This window comes from Panthera tigris, chromosome D3, assembly GCF_018350195.1.
Source record: "Panthera tigris isolate Pti1 chromosome D3, P.tigris_Pti1_mat1.1, whole genome shotgun sequence".
Lineage (NCBI taxonomy): Eukaryota > Metazoa > Chordata > Mammalia > Carnivora > Felidae > Panthera > Panthera tigris.
In genome coordinates this window covers 85,550,006-85,563,762 of record NC_056671.1, presented here as the reverse complement: position 1 = coordinate 85,563,762, position 13,757 = coordinate 85,550,006, and the positions used below count along the sequence as shown (strand labels likewise).

Here is a 13,757-nt window from a genome sequence, read left to right as displayed (position 1 = left end):
TGGAATAAGGAGTTATAAACAAAAACCCTGATTACGGAGTGATCTAGTTTCCATGGCATCCTTCAACTGCCCAAAGTGATACTTATTGGAGATATCTTAGATGTTGTAAAATTTTAATTGAACTTGATTCAATATAACAAAGATTAAGTTTAACTCTGAGAGTTCCCTATTAGTATTCTGAGATCACAACTTTGCTGATGCCCTCCACGTGAAGCTCTTACCACCTGGTCTCTCTTGCTAATTTTAGAGCTGTCCATTCACGACCCACCCATCTCTGTCAGAGACATAAATTACACAGGGGGTGCATCATGTCTTGGGCATTTCCACCCTTCTTTTCCTCCTACATAAAATGCAACGTTTCATATTCCATTTCTTTAAGTCATCTTTCAGTGACTAACATGTGATCAGATAATATGAATAAACCAATAAATAAATGATCAGGGGTTCGTGTGTGACTGTGTCAAGAATCAATGTGTATGTTAATAGCTTAGTTAAAAAAATTGAGACTTCTTCAAGATAAGAGATTACAGATGGATGAATGAATGAATGGATGGATGAATGAACAACTGGGTAAGATGCCCTAACGCGATCAAATGATTACTACTCTGGGAACTTCCAACAGACTTTTCAAGAGACACCAAGCCTTTAACACAGTTCACGTCACACCAAGTACTGTGTTCATCCAAGTATAGCTGCTGGAATCAAAATGAAAGTGTTCCACATAACACACTATACACATGTGCTGTTGACACATTTGCCTGTAGTTTGGCTCCTCTGTTTAAGGGTACACTGTATCTCCAGGTAGGATGTCTTCATCTTTTCCCCAAGTTTCTCAGATGTTTGCTTTACATAAAGATAAATAATGACAACTCCAACCAAGAGTAAAGCAGATAGAACAAAATGATGTTTTCAATGTCAGGTTGTAGGGGATTCAGAAATAAGATTCGTCCCAATACAGGCATTGATTTTCTGGAATCACGTAGTCCTCATCACTGGAAATTCACATAGTTCTATCTTCATTCATTCTTCTCAGGGATTTTATTTATACTTTCCTCCCTACAGACAGCACTCATATTTATTTTATTAAAATTTCTATGAACTGTTTCTTTTTCATCTGCTTAGAAAATTAAGGAAAATTTATTAGCTGATTCTATGTAAATTGCTTTAGTTCAGTTTTCATTGAGGATAAATTTGTTTTGAATATCTGTTATGACAATTATATACAGCTACATTTCCAATCCTAATGCATTTTTAATAACTTCCTTCAGCAGCCAGTGATTTGAATTTCAAATTTCTTTCTACCAAGAAGTAAAAAAAAAGTATATACCATTTTATAGCAGTTTCATATAAAAATTGATTTATGCAGCAAGATCTCTCTCACAGTAAACATATCAAAAGTCTAAATGGGACCATTAATACTCATCAGCTTTATAATATGTATGTTCCAGATAGAGTATAGCACAAAGTTAAAGTTGGGGAAGAAGTAATTCTGTCCTTAGCTATTTTTCATAAAGCCCCTCACTAAGGTTGGAAATATATCACTCATTTGATTACTTTGATTTAGTGCTATTGAGCACTGTAGCAGATTTTGGGGCCTATCAAAATAACTGACCAAGCACAAGTTTAAAGTATTTAATAATTAACAAATAGAACAATTGGGGAATCCATATTAGTCTACTTTAAACTATCTTGAAAATGAAGATTTTGTTTTACAATTCTGGAGATCTAATATTTGAATTGACCATTAATTACTCAAAGGAAAACACAGATTTTTAAAATGTCAGCCTTTTACATAAAGAGATCTCCCTTTATTTAACCAGACCATGAGAGGGAACTGAGAAGTTCACAGCTCTCCAAAAAAAGGATTCATAATTCTTCTCAGGGAAAAAACCATGGGAAGGGATGGTTCAGTTTTTGATTTTGCAGAAACAAAAGTATAGGTCAGGATAAAAATATCATGAATATGTATTCGTAACTGCTCATTTGCCTTGATGGCTAGTTGTTCGGGGCTTGGACAAATTAACACCGTCTAACCTCTGGGGTGGTGTTTTCAGCAACAGCAGGACGGTAGTTTTCACAGTTTTCTTGTCGGTAAAATAAACAATTCTTTCTTTAGAATTATTAAAACTTTCAGTTGGGAAGCTACAGTTAAACAGTCTTGATAATCACTATAAAGGACTTAAATACTCTCCAGGATTTTAACATTTCTTTTACTAGCATTTCCTCATTCAAGTGCCACTTTACATAATTTTCTATCATTTTTTGAATTAGTCGTTCTTTTTTTCCATCAAATGTCAACTTTTTCGATTGGTTAACTCTTGATGAACTTAGATTTGAAATCCCTGTAAAATACCCTGAATGTCACAAGACTGGTACCCAAGTCCACGTCTTTTAGAGGAAAGAGTTTCGTTTCAACTGATCAAGCTTTCACAGACACACATTAGTACACACCCACCTTAACATCACCATCCAGTAGCTCTCCTGGGCATCTTCAATGTAATCTGCCTGCAGTGCTAACTGTTTAAGGAAAAATATCTATCTGAATGTGCCGTAGAGACACCTAATCTAACAGGCCAAGGCCTTCTCTTCACCACTGAAAACTGCTCCTGTGCACAGGGTTCCTGTCTGTGTCACAGCATGACCACTCATCTGTCACCCAGTCTGGAAAAGACAGCAACTCTCCCGTTTCCCCTATAGCCAGTCAGTGAAGGCTTGTATTTTTACTCAAAGTCTGCTTTGAGTAAAAGCTCTTCTAGTCTTCCCCATCTTCACGAATTTCACCATCCTCTTGTCTGTTGCTCAAACCCAAACTCAGGAATCTCCATGAGTCCTAACCTTTCACGAAGACCCAACATGGAATCCCAAAGTACATCTTGTCAGTGTCCACACATCATATCCAAAATGCATTCTTCCATCTCCAGCTCCAACAGTGACACCTGTACCCGAGTCACCGTCACATCTAGCCTAGACTGAAACGGCTAACATCAGAGCGCCTGGGTGGCTCGGTCGTTTAAGGTTCCGACTTCAGTTTGGGAGTTTGAGCCCCAAATTGGGCTCTCTGCTGTAGCACACAGTCTGCTTCAGAGCCTCCCTCTCCCTCTGCCCCTTCTCCACTCTCTCTCAAAAATAAATAAACATTAAAAAATGACTAACATTTACTAAAACTTACTATATGCCAAGAAACTAGTTGCATACTTAGCTATAAAATTTAATTTGTTAATAATATCTTATTATACTTAATCTCATTTTATGCCTATAGCACCACTTTTTTCCTTACAATAACCCTTCTTTGGGTTATAATTGGTTATACTATTATCATCTGAATCTAAAAGAGGAGACAAATTAAGTGCGTAAAGAGTTTATGCAATTTCCCACAACTGTTGAATATGCAAGCTAGATTCTAGAGGCTACAATCTTACCCAGTGCGTAATGTGGTTAAGTGGTTTTTATTCCAGCTTGATTAGTGAGATATAATTGGCATATCACATTGTGTACGTTTAAGGTAAACAATGTGGTCCTTTGATACATGTGTACATTGTGAAATGATTACCAAAATAAGGCTAGTCAGCATCTCCCTCCCCCCCTGGTCAGAGGGTAAGATGAATAAGTTCTGGAAATTTAACGTACAGCATGGTGATAACAGTTAACGATACTGTATTATATACTTGAAAGTTGATAAAAGAGCAGATCTTAATGTTCTCGTCACACACACACACACACACACACACACACACACAGAGCGGATCTTAATCTTCTCGTCACACACACACACACACACACACACAGAGCGGATCTTAATGTTCTCATCTCACACACACACACACACACACACACACACACACACACAAAGAGCGGATCTTCATCTCGTCTCACACACACACACACACACACACACACACACAAAGAGCGGATCTTAATCTTCTCGTCACACACACACACACACACACACACGCGCACACACGTGATTAGGATTCTTGATCTTTCTCAACAATTTATTTTCCAGGGTGATCTTTCTCCTTCTTGAGGATTCTGCATGAGTTTTGAGTGCATGGGCTCTGGGTTCGCTGGCTGAAGAGCATCCCGCATTGACCAGTGGGCAGGGGTTCTGACCAGGAATCCAGAGTATAGAGTATGCTCAGCCTTTCAAAATTTTGCTCAAGAACTAAAGGTCACAGGCTCACGTGTCACAACTTGGCAGTTTTTCACAAAGTCAGGTTTAAAAATATTGCCACGATCACAATCCTAACACAAAATACCAGTGTAACTTTAGACTTCCAGATAATTTTTGACGTAGTTAGAATATGCACACTATCTTTGATACTCTATCTCCAATAGTCTTCAAAAACGGCATGTAAAGAACACGTACACATGAGAAAACCAAACTCCCGTGAGCTAGTAAGCGGCTGGGCAGGAACGTGAGCTTGGATTCTCTGACAGTAAATCTATACTAATATTTAGAATACCTCATAGAGAGTTAAAGAAATTCAAATGTTACGTTCTCTGATACAGTTTTAAATATAATAGAAATTGCTGCTAGTTACTTTTGTAACAGAGTTGGTTAGTCCACTAGTGTAGAATAATCCATTTTTAAAAGGACTTTATCGTTTAGAGAATTTTTAAGTTCACAGTAATATTGAACTCAAGGTACAGAGATTTCCCTATTCCCTCCCCCTTTAATAACATCCCACCCCAAAGTGGTACATTTGTTACAAGTGATGAATTTACTTCGACACAACGTAATCACCCCAGGTCCATACTTTACAGGAAGATTCATCCTCAGCATTATTGTACATTGAGTTTGGACAAATTTCTGATGACATACATCCTGCATTATGGTATCATAGAGGACAGTTTCTGTGCTAGGTCTATTTATCCCCTGCCAACTCCTGGCAAGCACCCTATTTTTAATAAAAGGAGGAATTAGACCATATATCACATAAAATAAATTCCACAGAATCACTACATCATTCAGGGTAACTACTCTGTACTACCAACCATGAGAAATTAGATGTTTTACGGGGCTTATTGAAGCATTTCGACAACAAACAAAACTGCTTCACAGTTCTGAGTTCTGACCGGGAATTCTGACCATCTAATTATCAGATACTTACCTGTGTTTTGATGTTATCACCAAACACAACGCTAGGTAGCAATTTCAGTATCATTCTAGGGTTGTTTCCTACATACTTTTAATTCTTGGTAAATGGATATTTCATTCATGGAATGTGTGGCTACATCTCTACACATCAACATATTCGATGATCCTTTCGTGTTAAAACCATCTAACAGCAAATACTATGCACATTAGCAGAGCCATTAGCACTGTTAATGCCAGCCTCGAAAGTTTTATCTCCTAAATATTGCCCACAGTTTAAATCAAAGTAACAAATGCACAATTAACCTGAACAGAGGGAAAATGCCTACTCAGCACCTTGGGAAATGATGTGGCTGAATTATGAGTCATCTCATTTTGCAAAGTAGCAATAAAAATGAGTCTTTCATTTTGCAGAGGAACCACTGGCATTTACAGCAGATGATTAAAATAAAGGAGAAAAATAACTTTTGCATTTTATCTGAACAGGGACATTTTATCCTGGTTGTGCATTCTGCCTCTGCAGATTTCATCTATCACAAGAAACGTCTCCATGAGTCGTTGCCAAGGGGGTCCCAGTTATTCCCCAGTGATTCCAAACACGGTGACTTACCTTATGGAAGTTTCTGAAATACGCTGCCTTTTCATCTGGAAATTTCTCCAGCCTTCTGGGTCCTTTACTAGAAGCTTTCTTGAAAACCAACCAGCATCGTCTGAAAATCTGAAAGCAAATGAAGGAATCTTATTATCTACCTTTCCGCATGAGTTTTGTAATGTCAGGAATTTACCTATTCAGTTAACCCATTGGAAATAATTTTTGTTAAATGTACTGATAGAACATTTTTTGAGCCTAAACCAGGTTATTCATCAATATTACAGCAAACTTTTAAAAACACAATATTTAATGAAAAATGATATTTTGTGAAAAGATTTTATGTTTTGAGGTTTTCGATGCGCTGGCTTCAATCGTTTTTAATCTAATAAAATCAAATGGTGTCAATATCGCATAAAATATTTATCTCAGCGTGCCAGTGACAAACAATTTTGTTTTCCATGAGTCACGATTCATGAGATCAATGCACTTTCCTAATGCTCTATTTTCTATCTTTCAAATATCAGCACATTTAAAACTGCTTATCTTGTAGGATTCGTTTGTTTTAAAAGCCCAAACACTCACACATTAATTTAGAAAGCAGGAAGATAGGTGTTTTTATAATGGAAGCATCTGTTTTACTCTTTTATACTAGAGAGTAACTGATATCTGTTAAATGCTTATTATGTGCAATGCATCTAAAAATTTATATACACATGTAATCTTCATTTCTACTACATGAGGTAGGTTTTCTTCATTTTAGGATAAAGACAGTGACAGTGTCAGCATTTGAACACACCTCTGTCAGAACACACATCTCTTCAGCTTTGGTAAAAAAGCGGGACTAGTAATTACACACCTACAAACCATCATTCCTAGGCTTTGCCCCTGTTTCATAGGACTAATTAATATCGGACTGTTAGCCTGTCACCTGACGCCCACTCTGTCACCCTCCCTCCCCAAGTATGTTTAAAGCAAAGTAATAAAATGAGTCTCCTTTCAGTGACTGGAGAGTTCTAGCAAGGCAAATGGGCCACAATTTTATTTTTTAGTTTTTTTAAGTTTATTATTTATTTTTGAGAGAGAGAGAGAGAGAGAGCACAAGCAGGGGGGCGGCAGAGAGAGGGAGACACAGAATCCGAAGCAGGCTCCAGGCTCTGAGCTGTCAGTGCAAAGACCAAACGTGTGGCTTGAACTCACTAACTGTGAGATCATGACCTGAGCCGAAGTAGGACGCTTAACCGACTGAGTCTCACCCAGGTGCCCCTGGCCACAATTTTAAATTTCAACATTTAGCAGTTTTGCTGGAGTATACATTCTCTATAGCCCTAAAGAAATGCACAGAAGAGGGGATCCTTGGTGACTCACTTGGTTGGACATCTGATTTCGACTCAGGTCATGATCTCATGGTTCATGGGTTCGAGCCCCGCATCGGGCTCTGAGCTGACGACTCAGAGCCTCGAGCCTGCTTTGGATTCTGTGTCTCCTCTCCCTCTGCCCCTCCCCCACTCATGCTCACACTCTTGTTCTCGCTCTCAAAAATGAATAAATGGAAAGAAAGAAAGGAGAAAGAAAGAAATGCACAGAAGGAAGCATCAGAGACTTAGATAACTGTATTTCTCTTCTATTTCTTTATTCAAATTGTAAAGTTGCTACACTATGCTTTTCTTCTTTTTCTTCTATTCTTTTCTTCTTTTTTTTTTTTTTAACTAATACTGGCCAGATAATATAATAGTTTTTGGAGCATGCGTTGTTCATTACTGGCTAGAAGACAGTGTTTCCCATGTTACAAGGTACTCTTTGACCAATCGTGTGGAAGATCTCTCCTCAAAACAGAATAAACAGAATAACAAGGCTCACACTTCCACTTGACTCTTGCTACCTTTTTAGCTCCTTCCTAGTAGCTTCAAAAAGCATCTGAAGGACAATCCTGAGCTTCGGCACATGTGCACGCGTCTCTCCTTCTCAACCTGCCTGAGATACACCTCCTGTGTCACAGGGTTTCTACCCACATACCTGGAAATAAGATGTCACATCACCCCCTCAGATCTCCTGGTATTCTTCTTACACACTTGGGGTTAGCACATTGGGTTCTAGTTACCTATGTATTTGGTGGCCCCTTACTGATCTCCACCCTCACAGTAAAATACTATAAAGCAATTGTGAATATTGATTATAATATAATATCAACATGTGGTTTATTTAGCTTCAACTCAGTTCTCCATGGGTTTATTTAGCATTATAGATTCTGTTCTTTAAACTTTAGAAAGGTCTTTATATTTTAAGTAAATTTAAGGTAATGAATTTAGAAAACACGAGCATACAAGAAAAGGCAGCTTGGTATCATGGAAGATAAGTAAAACTTTGTGTTAGTTTGCATACTTGGGAGTTCCCTGGGTGAAATTTGGTCCAGGAGAGACCCAAGAAAGAGGCAGGCCACCCCAGGTCGGTAGGTGGCAGGTTTACTGAGCAAGGGAACTCATATACTAGGCTTATCTTGGGTGGCCACAAGGTGCTGAATCTTAAAAAGTACACAGAGAAGCCTTAATGGGGTTCAGCCACATATTCAGTCCAGATGGTCTCAACAACACATTGCCTGTTCAAGACTGTGCTTGAAATGCTTCTGCCTACAGGTACGGTGGAAGGTGCCCTCCAAGGACAGGGTAAGGTGAGGAACCTCTGACTGCTCCGGTCCAGCCCTCAGGTCAACTGGTGGTAGCATCCTCACAATGACCTCTCCCAACATGTTGGAATCCAACAGATGGATTCACATCACGGCTCTGCCATTTACTAGCTGTGCAACCTTAGACTAATCATTCCATGTCTCATAAAGAAGGGACCTCATAGGACAGAGGGAAGAGTCAACAAGATGAGCCCACATCCTAGTGCACAGTAGTTTCTTAACAAGGTCGGCTCCTTTAACTTACAAAGTAAGTGCAATTTGCCACACAGGACAAAGCCACACGCAGGGACACTTTCTTTTACTACGACACAGTTCTAACAAAATGCAGAATCAGAATATTCAGATCCAAATATTCTGTGGCCAGAACAATTAGAGCACCATATACAAATTTTTAAAAATAAAAATCAACACATTAATGATCTCTGAAACTCAGAATGCGGAACCATAACGACTGGACTTGGAATTCCAACTCGATCCCTTTTGAGAGCCATGTAACTTCTGGGCAAGTCACTGAACCCTCTAAGCACGTATCCTTCTCTTGGCTGGTGGAAAATAATGCCTATAACATATGATTAGTGTGACAGTGAACAGAAACAAAATATACAAAGTTCACGCCTCTGTCAGGCTACCGAGGAGTCATGAACTAACAGAGGGTAGTATAATGCAAAACTGATAAAAATACCCTTAGCAGCAGACTTTGTTCAGCACATCCATAACCATTATGGATATTTACATACATTATAAAAAGCATTGCTTGTAACAACATCCTTTTAAAGGTCTCAAATAATTCCAATAATTATGGTTATTATGTTATATATAATATTAACAGACAAACTAAATTCTCTGTTGAGTGCAAGTGAGTTCCTGTTAATTTCACAATAGTTTGAATACTATTAACCAATATGGCTATTTACATTTATTATTACACAGCTGAATGAAAGAGAAAAAAATGCATCCATTTACTCTCTTTCTAAAATTACTCCTTCCACAATACAGTGTGAATTTTTGCCCAGGATGAATCATTTCCCTCAGTCATTAGTATAAGTCCCACACATTTGTATTGGGATTGAGGGTATTTTACTGCAATGCCCAAGAATATTGTTCTTTAGCCAGAACATCTTGATTCAGTGCACATACTGCTATTTTTTAAATGTCTTGTCTTGCAGAAGTTATTTTAACTAACTTCCTCATCTATAAATTAAGACCAATATACCTCATGAAGTTGCTATTTGAGGATTTACAAAGATAACCTGCAGAAACTGTCTAGAATACGAGTTTGTCACATTGTCCACACTCTTATCTGAAACTCTTGGGTTTTGAACACCGCTACGAATTAAATTGCATCTCTCCTAAACTCTCACGTTGGATTTCACACCCTCAAAGCGATGGTATTTGGAGATGGGGCCTCTGAGATGTAATCAGGTTTAGATGAGGTCATGAGGGTGGGCCCCTCAGGAGGGGGTAAGTGCTCTTATAAGAAGAAACCCCACAGAGCTTGCTTTCTCTCTCTCTCTCTCTCTCTCTCTCTCTCTCTCTCTGTGCTCCCACATACAAAGAAGGAAGTCATGTGAGCCCACAGAGAACTGGTGACCATCTGAAAGATAGGGAGAGGGCTCCCCAAGAACCTGACCATGCTGGCACCTTGATTTTGGACTTCTAATCTCCAGAAGGATGGGAAAATAAGTGTCTGTTGTTTAAGCCACTCAGTCTATGGTATTTTGTCATGGCAGTCCAAGCTGACCAAGACAGATACTTTTAGATTTTGTTTTTATTAGCAGAAATGGTGGTGGTTGGTTGGTAGTGGAGGTATTTGTAGGAGTAGTGATATTGTGGAAGTGAAAAAAAGTTACATGAATCTGAGTAGAAATTTGAGGGATTAGAGCCGATCAATAAAAATATAATTGGCAAAATGAGATGTATATAGAGTTTCAATATGATTTCTATTTATTAATAGATTTAGAATCTTAGTGAGGCAGGAAGACTCTCTTTGAAAGGAATTGAGACCAGATCCCTGGTAATATGGTTTCTGTTCCTTCCTATGGAACAACGCTTTCCCATGTACCCTTTGTACTTTATAGCTCATAGCTCTCAAGCCATGATGACGTCAAATGAAGCCTTATGATATTCATGGAAATACACAAACACACTCATTGACTGTAATGCCCATCTTGTGTGAATACAGTTATTTTCCATTAAAATGTCAAAACGAGTTAAATATGAGTTGGAAAGCATAAGTGTTTCCATTTTGGCACTCTGTATTGCTATAGAATAAATCTGGTAATGAATAATAAAAAGAGTGGATATTTTCAGTAGTATCTTGTCTATCTGCTATTACATTAAGAGATACAACCACATAAAGCTAAAAATTATTGTTAAAGACTTGATTTAATAAACTGTTTACCAAGCAGAGGCCCTTAAATTATCATTTTCTTATTTTGGAATAATTTTAGATTTACTGTTGAAAAAATGGTACAGAGAATTCCTAAAAAGACTTTACCCAGCTATCCCTAATATTCACATCCTAAATAACCATGGAATGTTTTTCAAAACTAAGAAATTAACACTGGTAAAGTACTATTACCTAAACTACAGAGTCTATTGCAAAATCACCTGTGTTTCCACCAATATCTTATTCTGTTTGGGGATCCAATCCAGGACACCACATTGCATTTAGTTGTCCTATCTCCTCAGATCCCTCTGATCTTTGATAATTTTTCAGTCTTTTTCCTTTTTTTTTTTTTTTTTTTTTTTTTTTTGCTTTTCATGGTCTCAAGAGTTTTGAAGACTATTGGTCAGGTATTTTGCAGTGTTAAAATTAATACATAAAAATCTCATTTAAAATGGAGTCAGGAGGAGGGCACCTGTTGGGATGAGCGCTGGGTGTTGTATGGAAACCAATTTGACAATAAATTATATTTAATATAAAAAATAAAAATAAAAAATTCTTCCCTAAAAAAAAATAAATACATAAAATGGAGTCAGGAGGCCAGAAGGGGGAGCACTCACTCACCACCACTCTCAGTCACACACCTCTCCGGGAAGAGATGCCCCTTGCAAATCCAATACTGCTTTAACATTCCAACAGGAAGAGGAACATTTCCTCCCTTGCCAGGCAACCCAGCCCACGAGAACTTGGTAGCACCCTGGCCCCTCGCTTTCCTTCAGTGGACCTTTGTCTCCCTCCCAACGTCCTCCATTTTCTTTGTAAAATAATTGTCTCTCTCCTTTGCTTATCGGACTTGCCTGGGGCTTTTGCTACAGCTTGCTTACTCTGAAATGCAAATCCTCTGCTATTCCCAAATAAACCCATTTGCTGGTAAAATAACTGACTGTTTTGTTTTTAAAGTGGGCAGGGAAATATCCACGTAGATCAGTGTCTGCCATGAAATAAAAGAATAAAACGAATAAAAGAACCTCTTTTAAAATGAAGTCAAAGACCAGAAGGGGGGACTCTCACACCCTGCCACTCAGCCACCCTTCCAGGACTCCACAAAAAGAAAAGTATCTTGCATCCCCAAAGGAAGAGTCCTACACTTGCCTCCAGCAGCAGAGGAAAGGAAGATTTTCTCCTTGCCTGGCAACAACCCAGCCAGGGAAAGACTGTCACAAGTCAGCCAATGAGGAGCCACTACACTCTGAACCCTGTTTATTCCAATGGACTTTTTTTTATTATAACAGCCACCGCCATTCTTCTCCTTTGTTCTCTAGACTTGCCTGGGGTTCACTCTCAAATTACAATTCCTCTGCTATTCCCCAATAAACCCATTTTGCTGCTAAAAATAACTGGCTGTTTCATTTTCCGGGTCAACATTACAAAGTTCCTCAATTTAGTCTGTCTCAATAAGTTCTTTTTTTATATTTCAAAAGTCTAATGAAAATCTCACTGTAAAGTGATGAAAACACATAGTGTATGGGGGAAAATGATATAAATGCATCACAGCTATTTGGACTATTTATGCTTTGATTAGAGGTCTAGTTGAACCCTTAAACTTAAATCGGTAAAAGAATAATTTAATAAATGCTAATGAATGCCGAGGTTTTCCGTTTTGCTTTATTTTCTTGTTTGATGCAGTTTTCCAAAATGTTTTGCTTTGTCATCAGAGTAAAATAATAAAAAGGGCTCCGGTGCTAAGACTTGGGAAGTATTCTGTGTCAATGTAAAGTCAAATTCAGCATGAATCAGCGTTCTAAAAACAACCTTCATACTAGCAGCATAAATAAGCCGAAGCATGAGGAAATCACTTCCTTGTTACTCTTCATCAAACACGATTTTAATAGTGCACTGTGTTCTGCTTTAAGCCCTAGAAGTAGTGTCTTATATAATAAGTATGCTGGAGAAATTCCAGAGATGAGCAGTAAAATGATTGCTTGAGACCAGGGAATCACTCCTCTGAGGAACAAATAAATAAATAAATAAATAAATAAATAAAGGAGTAGGCTTTATTTTGCTTATAAATGAAAGATACTAATTCTTCAAGTACATGAAAGAGAACCACAGAAATGGAATTAGATACCTTGTTTTTATTTTTGTCCCAGGACACAAAATAATAATAAATGCCTTTTGTTAGCAGTATGCGGGAGGGGCTGGTACAGTCTCCTTTGTCTGGTTCTTCAAGGGCATAGAAGATGCAGGGACCATTTGGCTGGTAAGCAACAGATCTCAGTGCTTGCAGGAAGATGCACTTTCCTCCTGTGTTCTGTCCCTTAGCTGATGACAGTCTTGCCTGTCCCATCATAGCTCAGGATGCTGTTTCACTCTCTGAGGGATTGGCGGATCTCACCTTCTCTTTCAGAGTTATCTCTCAAACATGCCAGTTGTCTCACCAAGCAGGCTCCTGAGGACTCTTCAGATTTTCCTTCTAGAAAATTCCATACTGTTGCCAGGACTCCACAGACCCCCCGGATCCCCAGATGTTCCATGGCCTCAGTTTTCCACTGCATTAGGCAGCTAGCCAGCTTGCCACAATTAAATACCCTCTTAATTCCTTTCTATCTGATGGAAACCCTTTTACCTCATAGCAATCTCTTTTCCTTAGTGTTTTCTCTTTCCAAGGTGATTTTACACAAAGGACATCCCTTTTCCGTTTAAGACTCACTGTGAAGTAAATGGTGATTTCTTGGCTTTAGTTCCCAGCCATAATTATGTGTCTTTAGCTGGGACTCGTTCACAAGCGTTACCTTCACCAAAAGTCGCATATAATGGACCTTTTCCATCATGTTGACCTAGTGAACTCTTCACTTCAAATAGGATTTGGTCAGAGACTCAGAAGAATTTCTGATTATAGGAACTGTCAAACCCGAGGGTCCACTGGACTAAAGGGAGTCACGGAAACTTCATCTCTAGAGATTTTAAAGCCTACAGAAGAAAGCGGCCTATGTGGGAGCGGCTT

General features: G+C 38.5%; 1 protein-coding gene across 1 annotated transcript in view; it reads right to left on the bottom strand.

The window, feature by feature from the left end:
• Positions 1–13,757, bottom strand: part of DOK6 (docking protein 6) — a 355,992-nt gene that overhangs the window by 239,821 nt on the left and 102,414 nt on the right. The window contains exon 2 of the mRNA XM_042962800.1: positions 5,706–5,813. Within this exon, the coding sequence (XP_042818734.1) occupies positions 5,706–5,813 (108 nt within the window). The remainder of the gene's footprint in view (positions 1–5,705; positions 5,814–13,757) is intronic.